The sequence below is a fragment of the Hylaeus anthracinus genome, unplaced genomic scaffold (genome assembly GCF_026225885.1).
Source record: "Hylaeus anthracinus isolate JK02 unplaced genomic scaffold, UHH_iyHylAnth1.0_haploid 4, whole genome shotgun sequence".
In the NCBI taxonomy this organism is placed as follows: Eukaryota; Metazoa; Arthropoda; class Insecta; order Hymenoptera; family Colletidae; genus Hylaeus; species Hylaeus anthracinus.
The window spans coordinates 7,746,528-7,773,442 of record NW_026535289.1 but is presented as its reverse complement, the minus strand read 5'-3'; the positions used below and the strand labels follow the sequence as shown (position 1 = coordinate 7,773,442).

General features: G+C 42.2%; 1 protein-coding gene across 1 annotated transcript in view; it reads right to left on the bottom strand.

The window, feature by feature from the left end:
• The window catches only part of LOC128894947 (discoidin domain-containing receptor 2-like), a 232,764-nt gene that overhangs the window by 103,666 nt on the left and 102,183 nt on the right, over positions 1–26,915 (bottom strand). The window contains exon 5 of the mRNA XM_054157062.1: positions 3,995–4,239. Within this exon, the coding sequence (XP_054013037.1) occupies positions 3,995–4,175 (181 nt within the window). The 5' untranslated portion in view covers positions 4,176–4,239. The remainder of the gene's footprint in view (positions 1–3,994; positions 4,240–26,915) is intronic.

Sequence of the window (26,915 nt, the reverse complement as noted above, 5' to 3'; positions counted from 1 at the left end):
CCATATTTCATTCAGCGTTCGTTACGTGCAAAGACGATATCTGCATCTGAAGTATAACTCCGTCAAAATAAAGTTTATGGGCCTACTTTTCCGGTACTGCTAGCTGGAAACGAACGGAGCATGACTGAAAGGTCTACAGCGGCGATGGCGTACCTACCCTTCTGCGAACGCGTGACAAAAATTAATAAAACAAAGTAAGTAAGTAGAGTAACATTTAATTTGCGAATGTTCGAATTATTATTATGAATGCTACTCGTTCGTTTAATATTAGGGGGACCGAAAAGTAATCAAAATTTTATCAACGTTTATTTATTAAAGAAATCTTAAATACTAATCAACAAAATAATTTCGATCATTTTCTAACACTTTTTGCCAGCGTAAAGGCAGTTGTTCTCAATTTTATATATACATACGTCAGGTTCATTAACAGGTTTCTCGTTTTTCAAACGAATAATACAAATTCCACAGATTCGAAAAAAGAAAAAAGAAAGATTATTGGAATAATTATATATCTATGAAATATAACAAATAATACGGGAGACTTTAGAATTAAAAATTTTAAATAGTACAGCACAGAGTACGAATAACAAAACTTTCCCAAGTTCTGCCCGTACACGAAAATGCAGTGCAGGGTGTAATTGAAAAGTCTAAGGGACACATTCGTTCCGTACCTGCTATGAAAGTTCAGTACAGGGCGTATTTGACCCGTACCGCCTAATATTAAAGTCCACGAAAAAAGCTCCCGGCGGCGGTGAACGTGTTAATTCGCCTATAATTGCGGTCTCGTTTCAATAGAATTCATTCTATGGCCGAGTATGCCCGCTCCGTGTTCGACGGAGACCGTTCTTTTCAGTTCAGGCGGATTAATTAAACAAGCCTGGGCGAAAAGAGTGCCCGCCCTTCGATAAAATAAATACCACGCAACGACGAAACACTGGTTACGTTCCTCGTAGTTCGGATCAATTTGCAATTTGAAGGATCGCTCCCTGAAGCGATTTTCCTTTCCATCCAGCTCTGTAATGCGGCCCATTGGCTCATGAATATAAAAAAAAGAACCCTACCGATCGAAAAGAAAAGCTCGTTCTTCGCGTGAATTCTATTCAGCGTTAATTAAAGTTGGCTGAAAGGCGGACGAATTATTTTTCGTCCATCTCGGGAACGATCCCGGTTAATCGAGCCACATTAATTTCAAAGAAGGGTGCCGTTCACTCCTGACGCGTAGAAAAATGGAGAAGAACGAGCTACTTGGCGAATATCGTTGGCGATAATTAATATGCGTAAAAAGCATAACGGCTGAACGGGAAACAACAAGGGGCTACGGCGGAGCTGCACGAGAGAACGGATCGGCACAATGGCGTTTGCCCGTTCGTCTGCAGCTGAGCAGTTATTAGATAGTATTGTTAATTCATCGTGTCGCTGACATTTCATTTGCGGTCGTACAATAGCCCCGCGACGCCGAGTGTGTAGAATCCACGCCGTTGCGGCGACTTCCTTTACTCGGGAAAATAAATAACGATACACCATCTTTGTCGAGTTCTCATTCGAGGACATTTTGCATTCGGTACGCCAATTATACTGGTCCTCCAAGGATCCACTGGTCCTTTTCAAAGCATAGAACAACTGCTCGAATAAATAACGATTTACTTTCTAGTATTCAATGCTAGGGTTAATTTATCTTAACCTTTTAAATAAATTATTTTTCTTTATGAGTCCTACAACTTTTAGTGTCCTAATAAACAAACTTTTTCATCGGATTAGTAGTTCCAGAGCTCAATAACACGTTCATTTATCCAAATTTAAAGTACCTTAATGATTTAATCCACAATTAAACATTTCCATAAATTACCCCCCTTCTAGAATTGTCAGATCCACCCCTCGAAGAGGCCACTTAAAACATGCTCGCACCCCTTTGTCTTCGCGTACGTTCAATTCAGCATCGATTCTCCCCTCTGCCAAAAGGGAGCAGATGCGCAAAGTCAATAAAATTCTCACACGTGCCAAAGCTACCGCTGGAATCGTTGCACCAGTTCGAGCTCGCGCGCGACACAATCATAATTGTATATTACTAGGGGGATGGCGCCACCCCCTCGGTCGTGTTTGCATCTCGCCGTCGCGTGCAGAACAGAAAAATTTAAATTTTACAGCTCGAGTTTCGGAGGCTACGCCACGGCGCGTATTGCGTCTCGACGTTGTGCTCGGATCGTATCAAGGGAAGAGAAATCCGCGCGGAATCCCTGGAGGCGGTGCACACGACTCGACGTGTACCTTCCTCGCCCTCTTGTGTATTCCCACGTGTGTACCTGTGCGTGTGTATATGCGTTCACACACGACAACAAAAGGGGGCAAAAAAAGTTTCGGAATAATTTTTACCCGCTTTAGCATCCGGCGATATTACGGCTGGGAGGCAACGGGAAAGACAAAGCTAAAGTAAATTCATTTTCATGGAATAGCGGCCCGTGCAAATGCAACGATATTTTTCCTTCGTCTCGCGTCTTACGCCCCCGTTATCCGACGAAATGAGCCGCGTGAACCGTGAGTTAGACGACGCCGGTTATACGTTTCCCGCGACAGACTACACTGGGGTTTGGGGAACCTTTTGGCATCGGAAGGAAGCGTATAGCCTCGCGGATTCTTCGCAAGCTGAGCTCCGGAAAATAAGGAATACAAATTTTAGATTCATTCGTGGACTAGATTCCATTTCAGTTTCACATTCTTTCTGATATGAAAGAATATTTCTCACACTCAAATGAATTTGGGCTCGATAAATTTAATTCAATTAAACCACTACAATAGTTGCGTGAATTTTAATAAGTATAATCATTTCTATCGTGGAAATTAATCTAAAAACGACCTGGCATGTTTGATATCATGTATGAAAGTCTTGTGTAGAGAATAAACGTGACGTTCGTCTTCGCAGCCAGTCGAAGTACCTTAACTCGTGGCACCTGCCGCTGAACGATTCCCAAATGAGTAACTTATGGGTGAATCTTTCATCCTCACGTGACCTCCTCGCCATTTTTTCCAACGGACGAGCGACTGTACGGTTTGTTTCGGCGTCGACGGATTGAATGTGTCGCTGCGCTGTTGGGTCTGCGATATTGATTCTGTCCGGCGGGTCATTCCACGCCAAATCGATCACTTCTTGCGCTCCATGTCAGGGATTTTGGCAAAAGTGAACTATGATACGGTTCATACGAAATTAAAGAAGCTTCAATCATCAATTTACTGCTTTTGAATTTATCTCGTTATTAAATAAATGCGTTTAAGTCTTTGAAAATACGAAAATTGTTGGAGTGTTCGTCGAGGATTCCCCTACAGAAAAACCGTAGTTTTAGGGTTGGAGTTTTATAGTTGACGTAATAATGAGCTGTTAACAGCAGCGGTGCAACCCCTTCCAGATAATCAACCCGCGTGCTCGGCTGACCATATCGCTCTCACGCTAAACTATTCGAATGAAGTCTATAAACCGTAATCAGCTGATCTCATTGCAGTGCCAATGGCGCCACTGGTACCGAAAGAATTTTACTGACCGTCGCTAAATTAATTTAAGCAAGGATATTGCCGGATTTTTCAACCACGTATAATAAGGTCTATCGACCCTCTTTTCTTTACGAACTTCCGGAAGTGATGGTATGCCTAGCCTTTGTGTTCGCTGTTGTAGAGGTTGAAGCTCTTATATTTCACTCTCTTGGAATTTGTTTGACTTCAGGGGAGACTAGAGTAATTAAAATTATATTAGCCCAAGTGCAGGCCGCAACAAATTTCAAAGGATCAGAGTACCTGAATATCAAACCTACGATGATTCCTGAACATTTTGTTGATTTTTTCATTTTGTTTGTTAACCTGGAGTATGTTACATTTCAATTGTACCACAAAGCAGTTTTGATTCAGGTTATTGGATTCGATTTGACTATTAGTGTAGGAATCAACTTCGGGGGAAGTATATGGCGTAAAAATAAAGTGCAAACTTTTGGAGGTCAAAACTTATCCTTACCTGAGCCATAGCAGTGACACCGTGGCAGGTACAACAGAACGAAAACGCCGATGAGAAGTCCTCGAAGAGGACCTGGGTCTGGTCTGTGATCGAGAACTGGCATGTTACTGGTGACCTGAGCCATCGGCACGCCGACAACTTGCTCCTCCTCATCACTAACTGTCGACGATCCTGACCGCATCGGTCATCAAGCACGTTCCTGGCATCGTGATGGCCGCAAGGTGGTGAGTGTTCTCGCCGATATCCTGCACATAGAGTAATCCAAGTTAATCTTCTACAGACGTCTGGAAACTCTCACTGACCAGACAGCCCCCAATAGCCATCGATGTAAGTCGTGTACATCGATATTAAATTAGGTATAAAAATACAACTAAGATGTAAGAATACTCCCAATTTAACGAAACTTCTGAAAAACTTCCATACACTTCCATACTCAATCAGTTTAATAAATTAATGTACATACTTTTTGCTCGTTTTTACGCAAAGAATTTCTAGTCGTAACATTACTAGGGAGTACTGTGTCCAAACCTGATGACACCGGGGCGAAAGACTCCGTCATTCGTTGCATTCAATTGCGGTTTGCATCAGTTAGTCGTACGCTATCGTCGTTTAGCCTTCCTCCGTCCCTACCCCTTTCCCTTCGCGTGTGGATTCATGCACCGAGCGCCCGGGATTCGTTCGAAACTCCTAGTTATTCCGACCGCGTCGTCCCATGTAGGAAGTTCTCGGACCCGTATACAAATAGCTATGTACTCGAGGAAGCAAGAACGCCTTCGCGCGCTGGGTCGATGGGACTCTAAACAATCCCGCTGTATAGCCTCTAAAAGGGTTAGAAGTAATTAGTCGCGGTACAACTTTAATCTGGCCACGTTACAGTTGGCATTAGAACGGTATGCGATAGATTAAACTTGCATTTGCGCGATACGGTGCCTTCTGTGTTAAATAAACATGGTTCGACGCCGGTGGTCACTTCGAGCAAGTAGAATAGGTCTGTCCATTGTCAGACCTACGAGTTTACGAAAATTCAGAAGATGTACGATTTACATATTGTAAATTCAAGCTACTGAAGCTAAACCAAGTACACATCTACTCGACAAATTATCAAACTTATTTTTTTTTTTTTTAAATAAAGCGTCATATAGAAAAATTGTGTTTTTCATTTTTGATTCAATTTTTTACGTAGAATTACCACCTACTCGATTGTACAAAATTGAAGGAATGCATACAAGGTTGCATTGAGTCCAGATGGTTCGCGATCGTCGTGGATTTCGAGGGACAAGCCTCGCGATTGGTCGATGGCTCTTTTAAATTCGTACACGTGGCGCGCCACGATTCGCAAACCTGGTCCCCGGTGAATTTGTATCGCATAAATATACGATGGCAAAGTTCGGTACCGTCCGAGTGGGAAGAGCATGTCTCTGTTTTCCGTGTACCGAACGTTTCAAGGATGCGAGGTCGGCCTCGTGTAGCATCTGATATATACATATATATATAGTTATAGAATACGAGGAGGCTCGTAAAACCGTCAGAAACAAGTGTTACGCCCTGTATTGAGGTTGTAAGATATGGCGATATGCATGTACCGTAACCTATAATGGAACTTCGGGATCTGATGTTTTGAATAACCGATCGCCCGCTCGCGAGCGGAATATTGCCTCGCGTTATTCGTTCTTTCGGTGTAACGGCTTATCGCGAATCCGTAACACGCAAAATGAAAGCTGGCGACCAATCACTGGACAGCGACAACGTCTGATGACATCGTTACATTCTTTGTTGGAATATCTACTGGTAGAAGATAAAATAAAATTGGGGTAACCCGATCTAGAGCTAGTCAGTAAGAAATTGTGATTATAGAGACACTATTCAATTAGGTTCCCTTTGAATACATGGTTTATCTGAAGATTATTATCCAGCCCCAAGAAGTACTTTTGCAGGGTGAAAAAACAAATCACGAATTATACTTTGCATTCTTTACTTTTATAGATATTGTAAACATCTGTTGATCAATCTTGTCAGTGTTAATTTTGCGTCTGATAAGAAGAAGTCGAGAACATCTATTCAGTGTGAAGATTGCACTGTACAAAAGAGGTGCAATCGCTTTTATTCGTGTAAAAACACTCCGGGATCGACGGTTCTTCGTCTCTCCTTTCTTTCACTCTAATTATTTAGAATGATCGATCGTTAACGGGCAACGAGCGCGGAAGCGATCGAATTACACGAGCCCGTAAGCCGCGTCGTTGCCCCGATGTAACGCCCGCGATAAGTCGTTGAACTGTGCGACACTGTTGTTTGTCACGGCGCCGCAAAAATTCTTTTCTCTTGGCTTCGTTAAGTTTCGTTCCCATTAGTGACCAAGGAACGCGATGTCCAAGATATCATGCTGCAGAGAAAATATTATAATGTTGTCATATCAAGAACTCAAAAGTTGGATAGTAAACAGCAACTTTTATTTGTTTACGCTGAAAAAGTGACTTATTGGGGCTGAACAATAAATCATTTAGAAAGACTGATCCTTCCCAATGAGAATAAGAAAAAAGAAGAGTTCAATACGATTCATGTTTCCGGAGATAAGAATTCATTTATGATAGCCAGTTTGTGATCAAGTAGGTGACGGTAGGAAATTTTTGATCTACTGTACTTTTTTAACAAGTTTGAAACTGGCAAAGTGATGACTTAAATTCCCTTTGATTTCACGTGAACTACATACACCCCTTCTCTCTAAAACATCATCAGCGTTGAAATAATTGTCCATCAATATACGAGCAACTGCGTCGCCTTGAACGCCAGTGAGAATCAAACATTACCGCGAATAAATCGTGTAACTCGAAAGTGAGCCGAGTCGTCGTTTAGAGGGGCGACTTGTTCGATTAACGTTTCAACGATGCCGAGATTTATTGCAAACAGGAAAGCCTCGGATAGTGAATTACGAGCCGGAATAAATTTTCTACTAATACACCGTTGGAATAAATTTCAGATAAACAACCACGCTTTAAATGGCCGGGGCCCAGACGTCGTTATACCGGGCAGGATGGTGAAATAATAATTACGAAAAACACGAGTACAGGGTCGACTTGTTCAAGCCCGGTGAAGAATTAAGGTTTATTAAACGTTTGACGTAATGAATTTTATAGACAGTTGTTATTTCTGGTCATTTCTGGATTTCTGTTTTAAGCAAAACAGAACAAAGGAATGGATCCAAACAAAACGCTGAATTTTAACCACCTATTTCGCCAAATCGCTTTCCGAGTGTTCTTCACAAAAAATTGTAACTTTGTTATCGCTTCCGTTAGCATGCAGAAACGGGCCTCTCAATAATTCAAGTGTCCGTGCAACTTTAATATCACTCTGCATACGGAATTCGAAGTTTAAAGTAGAATGAGCCAATTTCAGTCACATTAGCATAGTTTATATTATAATTGAAATTCCACAAAGATTGGTTTACTCGCACGAAAACGCGAGCGAGGCTTTAATAACAGTTGGAAATTTTAATTATTTTAAGCCACGAATGCGAATCTGTAAATAACAATATTTAAATTGACTGTTTATTTATGTATGAATCGATTATCGGGCAGAAATTTGAATCATTTCAATGTACGTACGTACGTACGATTCCGACCTAGAATCGAATAAACTACATATTTCATCCGGGATGCTTTCGAAATTGCTTGTACAAATTGTTAAACGTTACACAATTGTAAACTTGTGAAACACGAGTGTTTTCAATTTAATTGAAACTCTCCACCCGGTTTGAAAAGCGAAGCGTTTTCAAAATATCTAAAATTCAATTTCATAACTGCATACACGATCGGAGAGGAGCAAAAGTAATAACACTCGGCCATTATTAACGTAGTACATGATGGTTGCCGTTACACCTACGAAGAAATTTAGTTGACAATGCATCGTTCGATAATGGCTGCGATCGACCGGGAAATCGTTTAATTCTGTTTTTGATTAACGTCAATTTTAATTAAGCATTGCTGGGATTTGAAAGCTTCTACTCGAAACGTTGCAAAACACTTCAGGAGTACATTTCTCAAATTAATCATAGTCCATCGAGTTTCAATTTAATTCAAATTATGCGACTGGAAATACTGCATTACCAAGAAAAGGTGTACGATTGAGGCGGCGCAATATATCTAAAGCATCTGAAATGAAGAAAACCAGGCACGAGGTTAACTTCCAACGCAGGTTAAGCTACAAATTAACAGCTTGTTTCCTAGCAAGGACATCGCGTTTCAAAGGCTCTACTTTCATTCATTCCGCGTATCCAGTGGCGTTCTCCCAAAAAATCTCAAATATCGCAAAATTCGTACGGTTCCAAACTGGACAGAGGCTCGAAGAAAAAAAGGCTGAAGTTTCATCTGGACGCAGACACCGAGTGGACCGAACGGGAGAGACGTCGAAGCTTTTGTACGGGTTCGATAGCCCGTGCAGCGCAAACAAGCCTACGGGACACAAAACAGGGTCCACGATGCGGAAGCGAGGCCGGGATTCCGCCCAATGGGCTTTCCCTACGTCCGTTCACGGGATGTCGAGCACCGTCATTACGTCGTATGCAGACGAGTCGGCGTTACCCTCGCGAAAGAACTGGATAGAACCGAAACAGACCAAGAATACGCAAAAGGAGCCAAGGCGCACGGGGAAGGATTTTGGGATGCAAATTTTATTCCGTTCCTACCCTCGGCAGTGCCCACCGCTGCTCCTCCACCCCCGCGATTCTTCTTTCGAGCCAGTCAGCCTTTTTTCCACTCGTACACAAGCTTCTTCTGTCCTTCCGAACTTGCCAGTTTCTTTAACCCAGCCCTTTTTCGAACGATCGCGCGCGATCCTTTACGCGTCGTCGACCACCGCCGACAGAGTTCATCGCGAACGCTTTTACTTTCCCGACTGTTATCGAACGTAGCATGCAAAAAAAGCCCCGCGAGGTCTGTGCGCTTCTCGATGTTTTTCAGGAGCTCTATGTTTGGCAAAAAAAGAGTTGCAGCGTTCTGGAAGTGGGTTGATCTCTATTTTACGGCACTCCAGAGCTGACTTCGGATATATTTAGGATAGTATATTTTGGGATCCTTGTAGATAAATATTAGGTTGTCGTCAAAGTTCATGCCACTTATACTTCTGCTACTCAAATTAATATGTGAAACATACCCTTAAAAAACGTAGCGTAACAAACGCTTAACATCCACTGTTTTAAATAATATTTTCGTGAGCATTAACTGTATCACAGTTCATTTAAGATTCTGCTTTAGTACAGCACACAGAATTGATATCAACATTTGAGTTTGTGACGCATAAATATAAAAGTTCAACAGTCGTGTCACACCTGAATCACAATCCCAGCTCAATCCTTGGCACAACCTGTCGAGGTTTGCACCTGTCTAGGGGGAAAAACACGCTGGCGAAGAGAGCAGTGGCGGAAGCTAATGAATTCTGACGGGTCGCGAGCCACCCTTCGCTCCACAGGGACCAAGGAACACCGACATAGTTTACGTCCTGGATGAAGAAAGATCTGCGATTCTCCACGAGCGACTCCATGTAGCGTCCCACTTGGGGACCGTTTGAACGAAACAGCTATGTCTTCCAGAGACAATCGTCGATCCAAGCCAACTAACAATAAATGGAAGCGAAAGGGGTGTCTTCGACGGAGACCTCCGATAACTCGTGTCTCCTCGTTAAACGTTGATACGACCCGTCCCTTCGATAGCAATAAAATGCTTCAAAGAGGCTTTCTAGCTTAGAATGCTGTAAAGAGTTGGTTTTTTACGATGCCTTTTCTCGAACACTGTTGATACTGGCTTTGTCGGATCTTGCACTTTTATTTACACTGATAAGTGTTGAAGAAACTTCAATTCTTTTAGTGGAATATTCGCTATGTCCTCGACTCTCTATTCGAATGATTTTCAGAAGAGTTTGGGGTAAAAGTGATATTAAATCTTGAATATACGAAAAAGTGAAGTTGTTAGAAAGAATCTGAGGTAGATCTTCCTCGCTTCTCACGCGAGTGCGACGATGTAGAATCTCTGTCGGTTGAAAAATGTTACCGAAATATCTTTGTACCTTGTTAAACAGTCGGCACGCTTCAGCCGAATTTCCAGGAAACGGTTGGCAGTGGTCAAACATCGCGCAGATCGTATCGCGGCAACGTCACGGTGCTCATTTTCATTCGCGTTCCAAGGAAGCTCGATTCCATAAAAATTCTGATTGCTCGCGAGGACTCTTCGCTTGTCGAGGTTTTACCATCGGGAAAAGCCGGAGCGCCGTGGAATTTTTGCGCTGCTCCTGGAATCGACGTCGATTCACCCAGGGCCACGGGAATCGCGGTACGTGAAATTTTATATTGAAATCGAACCCTCTCACCGGAAACTTTACAATTTCCTGAGCAGACAAACGACGATAAATGGAGCACTTGGAGCAAATGGTCAACGGATCCATATATAATACTCTTTTCCCCCACCTGAAATCCATGTTCACATGTCAGGTTCCCGATTCGATAAATTGAAATAAATCAAAAATACATCCAGGCTATGGCAGGGTAATTTGTATCGATTCGGGATCACGAATTTTGCTAGAGAATATTTATATTCACCGTTTTGCATGTGTAACTATAAAAGTAAAATAGTGTCCATGTTGCAATATGTTTTCAAAATTGTGGGGCTTTATTTTGAAACACTTTATTTCCACGACAGGTTTATATTGTGAACAAATATTTAAAAAATATGTTTGAAATACACAGTAAAAATATTTAATTTTATTCTAAAATATATCAAATAAAGATTATATTCAACTGCCCATTTAGAATATTATTTTATTCAAACTGTATAGCATCTATTGTTTCAAATAATATTTGTAACATTTTTTATCTGAATTTTATCCAGCCCTGCCGAATCCTCCTCATATTTTTCTACTCTGAGCAAAAATATAAAAATATTTTTTATAAATTCTTTTCTCACAAGCACTACGCATTCGTACAACTAAAATCTTATGAAGGTCACCCTAGTTAACAAAATAGTCACGAGCCTTATTTTCTCAGAAAATAATTCACCTATCTCTCGAGGAGTGTTTCGAGAACCTGTTTAGGTAATATTTTGAGCGGTACCACTTCGAAATTTAAGAACGCAACATTCGCTTATGTGATGCAGGAAAGAAAAGCGAGGCATTAGCTTCTCATTCCCCGCGGGCGGAGTAAGCTTTTCGAATATCCTTCGTAATTTGGCCCAAAAAGTAACATTTTGCCAGCTATAAAACCAGAGTAATCGACTTAAACGAGTCTGAAATCGCCAGCACGTGAAATCCTTCTCCCGTGAAAATTTTACATCAGCGTGCAAACGCCGAATTCGAGATTCGGCTGAGATTTTTCTCAGCCAACAAAGTGGCACTGTTATCGATCCGACAACCGTGTTTTCTCAAATCCTTCGGCTGCTCTAAGGAGGAAACGCGATTATCCCGAATGTGGAACACCAAGGGACCCGGCAAGAAGGAGGACAGTTCCGTAGGAGAAACGACGCAGCGAGATCAGGCTGAAATTGGTACAAACCGAATAATTCCGACAGAATTCCCACTTGAATCCGGCGTAATCGAGACGCGCGACGTAGCCCCGTTTATCGATTGATCTCTTAGAGGTGAACTAGGTCTCTGGGCAAGGAGCTACTGGATCCAGCATGTATTCCACAAACGCTTGAAGTTCCATGCATAGATGCTATCTTCTTCGAAGTGGCAGTAAATCCCTTCTTAATCTCTTCATTGATAGTGAGACATATTACATTTTCAGGTTTTTTTGTTTTTAAATTCAAACGTTGTCGACGAAGATACGAGGAACTGTGACGAATATTATACATGCAGGATATATGATCGTACGATCGTATTTTGTTGTATTCTAGAGTTTGATTATGCTTGTCACCGTTTCGCAAAGGGTTCAGGCGAAATATGCGTCACTAGAAAGGCAAAAACACGATTATCTAGTGTTCCAGCAAATGATATCGATAGACACTGAGGAAAACAGTCGTATTTTTTGTATTTTAGAGTTTGAAATTAAATCAACTCAATCAACACATACACGTGTAATATTTTTTCCACTGTTTCCTGTCGCTTTTTCAGGTAATAGCTTTGAATTCGTATTGTATAAATATAATTGAACTCAAAATTACCCCGTTCTCGTTCACCCTGAATAAATTTGCCTCTAAAAGAGTATAACGACGGATTTGGTAAACTGTAAAGTATCTCACAGTTTCTCTATTCTCACACGTTTTTTTCTCGAGGCGTGCTTCCCCTTTTCCTCCCTTCTTTTATCCTGGGTAATCCGTAGTATATTAGCTGCGACCCTAAAACTAACAAGCTTAACGGTTTGCTGTCGCTTCTGCGGTGGTTAGACGGACTTAGCGTTAACGCATCGTTTCGCCTGTCGCGATAGTAAACGCAAGATCGTTGAAAAAGATTTATCTTGAGTACTCGAGGTTACGGACTAGCACAGTCAGAACGCTTCGCTGTTAGAGTACCGAGGCTTCCTTGGAAAATCGTAGCTGGAGTCTTGACTCCCATTTTTATTCCGAGTTCCTAGATTAATTAAATGCCTCCTTCCTACAGATAGCGATTCCGTACAAATCACGATTGCATTAAATTTGTAAAATATTTTACATACGAGGCGTTCATTACACAAATCGATTAACTCCATATAACAAAAAGTTCATACAAGGCTCATATAATTCTACATCTCAAGATTGCTTCGCCAAAATATGAAACATCTTCAAACGATAGCACTAGAAATGTATCCCAAAAAATAGACAAGAATCGACTCTTGCATTTTCAAATTTCAGCTACCATAAAACCAAGTAAAACTTGCAACTACCTCAGCTACCAGGTTCGTCAACAACGTAAGCCAGCTTTTCCAGCTGGCAACCGAGATGGCAGCTGTGGTGGCGGCCAACGGAGTATCGACACGGCTTCGACACGTGTATGTCGCATTGCCAGAACGTTGTACTTAGGTGCATGTTTATACACGGGCAACCGGGGCCTGTACCAGCGTGATAGAGCCGGTGCAAGCCGCGTTACACGACGGACCGCGTGCTGTACGTGTAACGGACCGTTCTGTATTATACACGACGTCGCACCAGTCACGGAAACGCGGCCGTCGACACTCGTTGCGTTAGTCAAACGGAAATTAACCGGCGCTCACGGGCCGTATTTGGCCTCCGGTGTCGAGGCACGATTCAGTTCTTTCGCCACACCCTGTGTCCGTTTTACGCGATACCCGATCGCCGCGAAACGCTATGATAAATACCGCGTCCGTTGATTTTCATACCGCTGTTTCTCCGCAGAAGCAGATTTATGGACGATCTCGCGACGGATCCCTCCCCCCCCCCTCCCCTCCCCTCACAGGGATTTATGGTGATTGTATTTAGTTATTGAATTCGTTCTTGCATTCGAACGGGGGGTCTTTATTTGATCAGCCTGTGGTAACGCTGTTTCATTCCCCCAACCATCAGTGCGTTAACCCTTTGGTTTCGGCTGTGTTTTTCGTTGACGTATCGCAAATGCTCAGACACTCGAAAGTTTGTATCTCTGGTGGCGTTCTATTAAGATCTATGAGTATGAAAATTTGATAGAAAGCATCTATAACACTGGGAGAGGGTAGAATTGATTAAGGTTTCAAGATTGCATTAGTCCTCCATTAGTCGATCTCTTAATAGTATATTAATTATTCGAGATCGAGAGGGTGTCTCTCCATTTTCCAACAACGTTTCAGCAATGTTCTCTCGAGAAGGAGGACATGGATGCAGGTTGAGAAGCCCTGTTTGAAGCTGTATATTTATTAAGACTGAAAATCTGCCAGTTGGCCGTCAGATCGTTTCACCCAATTGCCGAGCAAGCACGTTCGGTGAATTTCGCTAATTGCTGCGCTGATTGGCGGAAATCCAACGTGTTCGGCTGGACAGAGTGAATGCTGGTCATTAACGCGTTTAAAAGTCCTCGAAATTTTCGAGTTCCACGGATACTCGTCTTCCGGCGCGAGTTTCTCGAAATATCTGCCACCGCTGGTATCCATCGCGACATTTATCCGAGTTTTGTTTTCCCTTTTCTCTTGTGTTTCTCTATTTTTGTTCTTCTCATTAAATTAATTGGAAATTTAATTTGTTAGGTTCAGTCGACAGAGCTTTACTCATTAATTGGATCAGCTTCCTTAAAGGCGGGCGACAGTTTTATACTTCAAAATATCGTCTCATCGCGAATATTAACGCCAATCCCTCTTTCTTCTTTCTTTAATTCTTTTTCTCTGTCGCTCTCTCTGCTTTATAGTCCAAGTTATTTCGACGCGAAATACCCGTTTAGATGGATCGTTTGTACAGCAATTTAATTAAGTAAAGCTTTAAAGTAGATATCTGCTTTTCTGGCTAATGAAAAATATAAATTAAGCTTCTTTAATAATGGTGGATTGAGAATACATTGTCAGGAGTCTGGGATGCTAAATGCTAAAAACTTCTCTCTACTTGATGAAAAAATAAAAACTGGCTATCTCTGTCTCTTAATTGTAAGTTCGTTTCCCTACGTACACTATGGAACGTACACATTACAATGTTCCCTTCCAAAAATAATTTTTTCTTCTTTTGTTTTCTATATTAGCAGTCATGGCAGTCTTTATTCCATAAAAATCTGAACAATTCTTCTATTCCTGAACTAACTGCCTCTTAAACTTAAGACCATTCATATTCTACCAATGAAGATTGTCGATATTCATTCAAAAATGAATGTTTCATTTATTTAGACCTAGAAGGTAGGCAATAATTTACTATTATATCTCGAATAAGTTCGAGACTTCGTCTTTACAAAATTTTATAAAATTTGTCTACGTGTTACACTTCTGTAAGAGTCAATAACCAAATTCTCTGATATTCAAATTTTCAAATTTTCAAATATCCTTTTCCAAGCTCCCTCTGAGCTCTCTCGTATCCATCCAAATCTACTGACCTGCAATGTATGCGCACGTGCGCAAACTGGCTTGTGTATAGACGTCCGCGCAAATACGCATGATCGTCTACACGCACATTATAAGACACGTCTATATACGTCGTCCACGTACGCGTTTACACGACTATAGTATAGTAATACGCGCAACAATGCGTACCTATACGAGCAGCCTCTATTCTGCGGTATTTTACAATAGCCGTCGCTCTGATCGCTACATCCTAAATGGTTTCAGGCTATTTAAAACATAAAGCAGAAAATGTTTCAACCGTCCCCGCGATGTTATTCAATGTATCGCCATTGTCTGACCGAAACAGTGGCGTCGACGCTGACGAATCGAGCTCCTGACTCGAAATGTCTCGCTGTTGTTAGAGGATTTTGTAGGTTTCTAAACGAGACTCTCTTTTGCCACGCTAACTAGAACGAAGTGGGTTCAATTTACACCGGAAAATGCTTAGACGAAAGGATGAACAGTCTTGACGTTCTCATCGTGGAGTGCACTGTTATTTCCTGCGCTAGAGGATAATAGATAGAAACATTGTGAAACTTTGAATCAAAATGATAGTTGAAAGTAGTATTCAATCAGATTTGTAATTTGTACCACTGGAATTTTCTTAAATTGTGATATTCTTAATTAATCAATTTTTGTCTTAAGTCGAAACGTTCCCTTAGGACTTGCAGTTTTGGTATCTTATTGAAATTTCAATTTGTCCTGGATGCTAATACGCATAAAGAAAAGAACAGATTGCGACATTTTTAATGACAGAAGCATTATTGATTAACCGAACAAAATGTACGCAAAGGTTGCCAAACCGAGAACCCTTTAGTCGCTTGATCGCGAAAGTACTTTTCTTCGAAAATGAATCTTCATAGCACAACTTTCGCTCCACCCAGTCCATATATTGCTTTTCTCCGCTTTGTAGTTCAAAGTGCCGGGCAAAGTACTGCTCCACGTCCTGAAAATTACGCGCAAGAGACGCTCGTATCGCTCGTGTGCCGCAAGAATTCACATATTGCAGGGCGTGGAATATCTCGAGGAAGTAGGAAGGGAAAGCAAGATGCAGACATAAATAACGATTACCTCGGTGATTGACTGGGATTCACCTTTAACCCATGAAATAGCAACTTGCCAATCAAAATACAATCAATTTTTTTATAAATTAAACTTTGTAGCTGCAATTTTGTACAACATACACAATAATAAAATGAAAATAATAGATATAAGAATATCAATATTGTACACTAAATATAAATGGATTTCTCAAGAAAAGAAGTGTATCTATTCTCTCAATTGATCTCCATTCAACCATATCTCGTGTCAATAATTTTCATTCAAGAATAAATCACGGAACGTTTCGTTTCATTCTTTCTCCCCCCAACAACATACGTCACATTCTTACTTCCACGAGGAAGCACACGGCGTGATTGCCAGCGGATTTCCTCGGTCGCGCCTATCAGGGAAAATGGCAACAGGGAGAACAATAAACGCCTCGACGGAGGCGGAGGAAATATTTTAACGGGCTGCTCGTTCGTCGCCCGACAAAGTGAGCAATTATGATCCACCCTTTAGAAAGGAGCGGACTCGAGTTTACGACAGGATACCGTAGCAGTTTTTATCGCGAGTTTAACGCCCCGCTATTTTGCGACGTAAAGTAGTCATTCATTATGGAAACCCTGCGCGTCGTAAAAACAGCGAACAACGGGAAATTAAATACAGCAAGTTTCGATCTTTTGTTCTTTCGGACGCGCGTATCGCGGAGCTGTACTTGTAAATAAGCTGTTGCACGCGTGGGATTAATAGTTTTAGTCACCTCGAGTCCGCGGTAATCGATGTAACAAGCTTAGCGGCATTAGGTGCAAATGAGTCGTAGAATAAAATTACTATCTAACGGTGCGGACCCTTCTCAGAGGCAGAGCTTATTTGTGTACTTATTTTTACTTCTTTAAATTGAATCTAATTTAAATCTTGTTTTTTTTCGCTCAATACTGTTATTTTTTTGTACATACTTTAGATATTAATTTTTATGACTTGGACATTATAACGCTAATAGGAATAATTGATAAAAATGAATATTACGAATGAATCCGGGACAGAGTAACCAAATACACGAAAGTATTTGCTAGTAGAATTGGGAACGGAACTGGGACGCTCGTCCACCTGTAACATCCCGTTTATAGAATTCAATTGACTTTTCTTTGATCCCTGACGAAACGATGGTAGGTAAAGTTGTTCTTCAATTAAATTTGATTTATTCCCTCAACCTGGTCACGGTAAATCAAAGAAAACATTCCGGTTTAACCATTAAAATAGCCAGTTCGTGTGCTAATTTCACACACAGGATTTATTAACATGTTTTCATTAATAGTAGAAATTTAATCAATTTCAGTGTACTAAAAATATTAGTAAATAATATTTGAGATAATACCATGACCATTGAGCATCGTAATTCTCACACGGTAACCTAAATAATACGTAATAGTTTTTGACGACATACATGAGTTTCGCCTTTGCTTTGGTTCGATTCATTATAAGGAGGTAACCCGCAGATTCACCTTCCTCAGAGAGCGTATTCATCGTTACGGGAAGACAAGACAGAGTGACTCATGGAAGTCAAGGAAGCGTAAGGGGCTAACGTAGAAATAGAATAGGAGGCCCTTCAAGGAGTAGGCGATAGTTAGCCAAACGGTTCGCAGTAAAGGTCCTCGAAATAATCTCTTTAAGAGCTACCGCTACCCGACAGGGCTGTGCTGAAGTTGCGCACTTCACTGCTGCCTCGTTCAATGAACGGCCGTCCTTCTATACATGATCGAGCTTCTGACATAATGATGAACGCCGTCCTCGATGGCTGATATCAACGACCATCAAATTTATTTCTCCGCGAAAGAGCTGCGAAGCTGAATTTATCGCTGTCTTTTCATACTAACAATTTTATTTTCATCCCGTTGCATTCTATTATCATTTGTTCTTTTTTATAAAAGAAAAAAGAGATATCAAATTAATATCTAGACGCTTCGTTTATCGATGGTTACATCACTGACCACTTATCCTCTTAACAGTATCCACGAGTCTTCACTGCAAAAGTGTCGATTTTAGTACAAGTTAATGTTGTTGCACTGACATGTTGTTCTCCGATCTATTGAAAAAATTGTACAACACGCGAACACATGTCGAACCCCATGGGTGTATCCTCGATGTTGTATACACGAGCCAAAAAATATGCATTTGTTTAAACAAGGTATACACTATACGTGGTGTAATTTCCGTGAAAGCGTTCGGTCGGAACGAAATCGAACAAGGTAAATAGCTGTCCGCCCGCGTGGAGTGTTTTAAAATAATTAAATGAAAAAAACTTTCCCGATACACGGAAGATTGATTGCTCGTCCGTTCCTCCGTTTCTCTTTTGTTCGGTACGACAATGAGAGGGAAAAGACAGTTTATCCTTTAATCGCAACTTTCCCCGTAGTACGTTGCAATTCTATTAGGTACTTCTGAGCAGTGAAAATGGCGCTTTATGACGACAGTCTGGAAACTTCGGTAGCGTCCGCGGAGCGACACAACTCACTCCATAAAGTCAGCTTTATGGGGGAAAACTGGCGTGACCTTTTCCACCGGTGTGTTTTCTCTTTTAAGCCAGTTCGGCCAAGTCTGCAGCCAAGGGGAAACTCCTCGAACATTCCCCCAAAAATGAAACCATCGAGGGTCATTTATTTCTTCCTGTTCCAATGACGCAACCCCGAAATATTTGTATTCGTGGCGCATAGACTACATCCAGTGGAGTCAAATTATCGACTCAAGTGTTTCAGAACCTAGAGGATCTTTCAGCATAGCCGTGGTGGATACTTAAATACCGTCCTTCAGGTTTAATTGTAATCATGTGTACTTCCGTTTAAAAAAAAAAAAATTTAATATATTATGAATGACATAATGCAGTAAAATATACTATAATAAAAAATATTCCAGTCAAATACAGCATAATACTGCAAAATCCACCTCATTCATATTTTATTAAAAAATAAATTTCCAAAGCCCCATATCCCTTCGCACCCAAAATAATCGAATGAAATGTAATCTACTATTGGAATCGAGCAGTCCCCTAATCTTCAGCACTCTTTCCCCTCAGACTGTTCCTCATCATTAAAGATTAATATCCCCCCCCTCCCCTCCCCATAACAATTAGAACCATTTGCCATCAACGACAGTCTTCAAACGCGTAACACGCAAACACGAATTTTCAACTCGAGGACAACAACGCAACAATAACTTCCAAAGATAAAGTCGTGCTCAGCTTCCCTCGGCACGAATCGATCACGGAGCATCCCCGCCGTTCAATTTGACTTGGGAAGTTCCACGGCGGCATTCCGAGGCCCTTTTATTCCGCAAACTCTTCGAGAGCTGTGCACTTTGGATAGGAAAACTAGGCGGTGAATGGGAGCGCAGTGTGAGCGCGCCGCGAAGGGGCGAACCGCGAAAGAAGGGGTTAAGGTAAATAAGGGGAACGAGGATGGAAAGTCATCGAGACGGTGACGTAAGAACGAGAAGGGAGAAAGGGTGGTCCCGAGTGGCCGGTTAAACGACGCTTCATACATGAGAGGTTATCGTGTCTGGTGGGCGCTGATATCAGCCTGTCTCGCCAGGGCGTCCTTTCCTCGAAGGCTGCCGCCGCCTTCGGGGGTGTCAACCCCGTCGCGTTCGCTCTCATCTTTAGTCCCATCGTGCCGGGTTCATTACTCACATGCAAATACCGACCACCTTCGTAGCTGGAAATTCTCGGCCTATACGCGCCGCGACGCCTCTAAAAGGGCGCGATTTCTTATGCTTTCACGATTCTTGTCGCGACTTTTAACCCGCTTCTTACGCATCCCTTCGAGTGGGCTTTTGCAGTCTCGAGCGACAGGTGAAACGATTCGTTCCGCGTTGGAATTTCTGGTTGTTTTAGACGGTGGCTGCGATATCGAGCTGACAGCTGCGAGTTCGTGTATCAGAACTGAGTCGTGTTGACAAGTGATCCTTGGGTCTTCTTGGAATATTAATATTCTAATTTGAAAGCAAACCTTCGATTCGTGTGTTTCGTGACTCTAATTCACTCCCTAACCGTCGTCTACCTTCATTATTACGTTTTCCTTTCGTCGTGGAACGAAGGTCGAAACCCGCTGAAGACACATTCTGCGAGCGATGACAGAAACGAGGTTAACCTTTTATCCCGTAAACTGCTTGTAAAGAGGGAAAGAGGAACGTCGTCGTAACGCGACATTGTAACGCGACACCGACGGGAACTCAATTTTCCCCGAGTCCGTCAGGAAATAAGGGCAAACAAGACTCAACGAAAATAAAAAAAAGGATCGAGAGGGGGGCGCGGAACTTGTAAACCAATTTTAAATTCCTCTTTATAAGAGGGAAGTTCCATTTCCCAGAGAATCTATTGTTCTACGAGTTACGAACGCGACTCCGCGAGCCCGAAACCCCATCAGGAAATTCTCCGTGCCGGGATTCAATATATCGCATAACCGTCTCTGTCATATCCGATTCTCTTTCAGCCGCGGCTCCCTTGGAAACGCCACTGGAACGGCCTTGCAATGAAAGGAGAGGAAAAGAGAGGTCCTCCAGGGTTAGGAGTCCTGGAGGAAAGTTCAGCCGTGTCGGTTTCACGGCTGCCACATTAGCCGGGACCGAGTCGAACGCGAGTCACGTAGGCACGGGGGTGCAATTCGTCGTTTAGCTCTCGTCGACGCAGCCCTGTCGCCTCGCGTTACCTACAAAAACGGCGCCTTCGAATTCACCGAAGGACTCCATAGAAAGTTCGACTGGAAGAATGTGAAAGGAGAGAAAAAAAAATAAAAGGATGAGCTATAGAACGTAGTGAGTATTAGACACATTATTAATATACGTCCTGTTAAGGTAAGGACGATGCTTACTTTTTTGTGCTCACTCAATGTTCGAAGATTAAGATGGACATGGAACGTGATTGGAAGAATAGAACACATTAATGTACGTATTGTTATTATAGATAAGGGCAACAGAAATGGAAAAAAATAGCAAAATTAAAGCAAGCCTGTCATATAAAACATTAAATAAGAATATTCCTCCAAAGTATTCAATGGTTATGTTTTAATTTTACTGAAAACGTGCTTTTCACTGAAAAACTACAAAAATTAGTTCGAAAAATTAAATGTCACCGAAAATAAATTGAAATGAAATACTTGAACTTTGATGAAATTAAAAAATTAAATATCACAATAAATGTTTCATTACCCAGTTTCCAATAGTCTCCAAACAAAATTTAATCACGGTAGAAGTTTTTATGAGTATTAATCTTGCAATGAACGTGTTAAGATACTTGAGCAGCTTTCTTTTCTTCAAGGCCACCAATAGGGCTTCCAAAAGGGAATAGAGGTGAAAGGGCGAGAAGGTGAGGAAGAAAAATGCAAAAGCGAGTAGGAGGGGTGAGTTTAAGGGTTGCGCGAGGCGGAGGGCCCTGTGGGACGTCTCTCACGGCCCTGGCCTGCAGGGAAAGATCTCGGTATTCCCGGCAGGAGTCCGAACACTCGATAGTGTGCTTTAGAAAAATTCGTGACGAAACTGCTAAAGCGAACCCCGTTCACAATTTACGTTATTAAATCGGCAAAACGGCTTGAAGCACCGGACGAGTGCCGCCTATTCGACGGTATTCCGCGTTTAAGTTCTCCTTTCGACCCTCCCCGCTGTCTACTTACGTCCCGACGCCTTCATCTCACCGGGAACGTCGTTGCACCTCCGACGGTCCCATCCCTTCGACGTCTCGCCCGATTCACGGACCTTCGCGCAACCTGATAAGATTCCTCGAGAGTCCAGCCCCGATCATAAGGCGACCTAGATTTTCGTGAAACGTCCAGGACTTGTGTATGTGTATACCTGGTGATCACGTCCACGCAGCAATGCGAATTCGAAATGACACACTCGAGCCTGGACAACGACCATCGTCTCCTCCTGGACGGAGCCCAGTCACCTATCGAGATTTATACGTCTATGGAAGAGGTTCTCAGGGTGAATAGCGATCCTCGTTTTGGGTTGCACTTGGGTTACTTAGAATAATTTATTTCGAGAAGTCACAGAACTGAAACGTCTGCAAGATTTTTCATCCATTTTTTCGAAGAGACTGTGTCTTTACTAACTGTTGAAAATATGCATCAAGGGAGCAGGAATCATAAGTGTACACGTCCAATTGTAGCCTGGTATTTCAGTACAGGGTGTACAAAACATAATCAATCCATCTGCCATGAAATCAATGAAGGAATTTGTTAGTTCATAAAAAAATTCTGTCGGCGGTAGCGTGCACACGGCGAAAGGGTGCATTACTGCTACGGAAGCGTAAAGTTTGACGATGGCGTCGTAAATCGGTTGAAAAAACGGTCGATGAAATCGATCGAGACGTCGCGAGCCGTGTGCTCGCGAGGGAAAACGCGCACCAACACGAGATCGCGTTTCTGTTCACTGCCGTGTACTCGAAGTCCTTTCCCCGGTACCTCTGTTCCTTATTGTCAGTGCACAGGGCGATTTCTCTTCGAAACGACATTAACCCACCCTACCTAACCCCCCACACCTCGATCCCCCGCGCCAAGAGAATTTAAAACGAAGTCACGATTCCCTATATAGAATGCCAGCTATCTACTCGCGCGAAATACTTGAAGATAAAGGCGTGTACAGGCTGGCTCGTGCTGATATATACACCGCCTGGAGAGCTTTTTCTACTCCCGAATAATGTCCCTGGAAGGGTAAAGGGGAAAAAATATCGCCGCCACTAAACCCACGTTAGCCGACCTTATTTGTTTCATCCCCCACTTCTTGTTCCTTATCTTTTATACATTTTTATCAACCTACGCTCTATTCATTTTACCACTTTATTTCGTTACGTTCGATCGATGGGGAGTTATTGCTATTGTAACCTATATCTCGTTCAAACGTGGCATCGAATCCATTACCCTAACACGCTCCTCCTAATGTCTTTGCTCCCCGTTCGTTTCGGTGTTATTTTTGTCGCCAACATGAGAAAGGTTAGCGTTTATTATATTAATTGGCAAATAAACAGTGGGAGATTGTGATTCCACAATAATAATAATATAAAGAGATAAGGATAAGAAAATGAAGGGTTTATTATCAAAAGGAGTATTCATTAGTGCAATCGTTGCGCCCATTTTACATAACAACGTACCACGCCATACTTGAAAGTGAGTTTGTCTGACCACGGATGGCATCGTTCCACTTGTCGGATCACCGCCGGGCTGACTCCATTCGTTTGACAGGTGATTTTCTGAGCCTAACTAGAAATCACTCTCCATGTCTGGCCACTGACACGCCAAATCCACTCGTCGCGCGAACCACGATTTAAATTCTCCGCGTCTGACCAATAGCGTTACTCACTCTACTTGTCCGAGAAACGAAGCGCGTACTCCGTCGGAGCGGTACCTTCCCATTCTACTTACTCGACCAGTTTACTGCGCTACTCCAAAGACACTCTTACCTCCTTCCTCACCTAACCTATAACGAGAGAGTGTCCATTTGCTATAACACTTTCAACATTCTCTTTTCACTCCGCTCGATAAATCTCAGCAATTACTCGAAATTGAAACAAGCATCCAGCGACGAACGCGGCACGGATCTCTACCGATCGGAAAACTGCCTCCATGGTAATAATAATAATTTCAGTTCCCCTGTCTTCGGGAATCGAGAAAATTCACGGGAGGTTTTTCAGTCGGGAACGAGGTGCCGTTCCAGCCAGACGCGTCAGCAAGTGGCTTCTCGTTTGCGCGCACTTTTCGAAGCGAAGTTGCCCGTTTCAAAGCGAACTCCCGGATTGGTTAATTTAATTTCCGGCCAGTTCAAAGTATGGGGGAACGTAATACGATTAAAAGGAACAGCTAGACTCTGCACGAATCGCGTACAATGTGATTCCAGGTAAGTGGTATCTGGAGAGAACGCCACCGCCCGCTAGCTGGACTCTGCTTTCCCGTTTCCATTCCGCACCTGCTATCCGTACACCGTCGTATCTTATCTGCAATAGTTTGGCACGGAAGCCCATCTCAAAGGTGGAAGATTTATGAGACGCAGCTTCTCTCATAGTGAACGAATCTTAGCGATGAAATTACTTTTCATCGTTCGTAGGCGACTTACGATCGCCAGTATATTAGTATCGATGCCGAGGCGGATATATCCTCCTCGCTGGAGGATATATCGTTCAAATTGAACTCAATACGCGGATTGACCTGATTTTTGTTCATTTCCAATGTTTTTCTCGTTCAGGATCTGGGCTTCACGAAAATTTGCTGGCTTTTCAGCCCGCCACAACCATTACCAGCTCCCTCGACGATGGCAAAAATATTTACGGGAAACTTTTTTCAACACAAAACCTGATTCCATTGTTTGGATTCGCTAGAATACAAACGGCTTCTGTCGTTGTTGACTTCGCTGAAAATCCACGTGGCCAGATTTCAATGCAAATCGTTAAATTAGTAATGGAGAAGTTGTGTGCGAGTTTTATTATTCCAATGAAGCACACGTTTCTAGAATGGTATTTATTAAAAATACCGGTCCCATACTACTCGCTATATAGTTTTCTAAATGGATTAATAGTTTCCAAAATAAATGAATCAAATGAGATGAAGGTACAGTGACGGAGACTGAAGTGAAAAATGAAGAAGCGCAATCGCCACAATGGAAACGTCATAAGGCTGCAACGAAGATGCCTCGCAGACAAAAGAATGATCTCATCGTTCAGCCAGCCAGTTTAATAACGCAACACATGGCTGGGCATACAAAACGAACGGAATCGTCCTTCTTACTTCCGTTGATGCCAAATATCGCTCAGAAGCGGCGATATTTTTCCACGGGCGACTCTTCCAGGTGACTGTTGGACCAGGATGCGCTCGAAGGTTTTCATCTTGGATCCCCGAATCGTTTTCCAATACGTACATCAATACCTATGTACATGAACCAGCCGCCGATTTCACGTTCCTGCCCATTTTATTCCAAATATCTGGCAGGCCAGCATTAAATCGAACCAAAAAAGGGACGCCGCGCAAAGGCAGAAGAAAAGTGCCGGATATGCCAGAAAATCGACTAAAGGAAGATAGACTCGATGTATGTCATCGTACAATCGGAACCCTGATCCCTTAATACTCTATTTCTCACAATGCCCCGGGAAACCTGGTCAAATCGCGGTTCGGCGCACTTTATCTTCGTTACGTCGACCTTTCAAGAATTATAACCGCTGTGGGTCGTTGGCCACTTTCATGACTAATTAGTAGAAATACTGTACGGAATTGATACGTTTCGTAGTCTCGAATAGCACTGAATGATATTGGACATTTTTTTAAAGACCCAAATGTAAGAAAAGAATATAAATTTGAATCTTATTTATTCACAAAAGAGGAGAATCGTGAATTTAAATCGATATATTAATTGTCTATACGCCTTACGTCGACACAAGCATAAACCACATTATTATGTATTTTAAAAATGCTATGAAAAGTAGTAAAATGAAGAAATATGAAAACCACGTTAAAAGGATTATAAAGCCAAATGAAAAGCTGGAAAATTTGGAAATTGAAAAGGAAACGTTTTGTATATCGCATCCGGAATTTTCTTTTCATGGTAATAACGTTGATTACTCATTCGTAGCTTGCAACTCGAAAATCGTTGGAAAGAGTCTGCACGGCGGTCGATTACCATTCGAATAGCTGGCGATAGCAAAAAATGTTCGTTCAGCAACACTTGAGAGGCAGGAGAGCAAAATATCCGAACGTCGTGTAAAACTCGCATATGGATGCGTTCACATATTGCCCGGTAATCCGGAAAATTAAGAGATGGGTTGCCAACCGGGTGAAAAGGAATGGGGCTTCCCTCGCTGTTCCAGAGGACCGACTCTGGAATTCAATTATCTTTCCTTTCGATTGTCCTAATTAAATACTCAATCCCATCACGGATGCGTTCGGCGTTCTGTCGTCCGTAGAATGTAAATCCAGGCCGAGTTTTGCGTCAGTGGTATGCGAGATCCGCGCGAGAAGGACCGGCGTAGATGAAAATTCATTTCGCAAATTCAGAATTCAAAGGCTTATTTTCGGAATGTTTCGAATACGACAACTACGAAGCTGAGGAGATTTCAGTGACAAATATTACTACTACTAAGAAATTCAGCTATTACAAAAGAAAAATACCTAAACACTAATATGAGCCGTTGACTACAAAAATCGATTAACTCCACCAGTCACATAAGAATTGTAACATTACTGACGATTATATTTTGGCTATTCTTTCTTATTAATTTTATATACCGTTAGATGAAAGCTACATCTGTATTTATGCATCCTACAATATTTATTTGAATTTATATTATAAAGGGAATTTTAAAAAACAATGTATATTATTTCATCTCATATCTCAACTGTTTGTTTCATGGAGTTAATCGATTTATCCAATGAACAACCATATCCAAAAGCTGATATCCGTTTTGCTTCTAGTTTCTAGAGCCTAAATGATTTCAACAAATATCAAACTTAGCATATCGTGATCTACATCACTAATATGATTAAATATCGAGGTCGCTAAGGACGGTCGACGAACAGACGAAATTTCCAGGAACTTTCGTGACGTAAACGCGGACAACAGCGCGACGATGTAACCGTCGGATCCAAAAATAATGTTGGACAGCTCGAAGGACGTCCGAGCAAACTTTTACCCGTAGCGAATTGAATTCGAGAACGCAACAAAACCGCGCGAGAAATCAAGCGCAACGAGTGCGGAGAGCGCTCGCCAGTGTTCCTTGGGGATTTTTACACGACACGTAGCTGTAGTAATATCGCGGGAATTTTTGGAGCACGGATATAGAAGCACGATGGCAGGATATTGATCGAAAGCCTGTTTCGAGTGCGCACCGAGCTCCCTGTGCACCGACAGAAGGAGGCACTCGGCCCCCGTGTCGGCCTGATCGCGAGCACC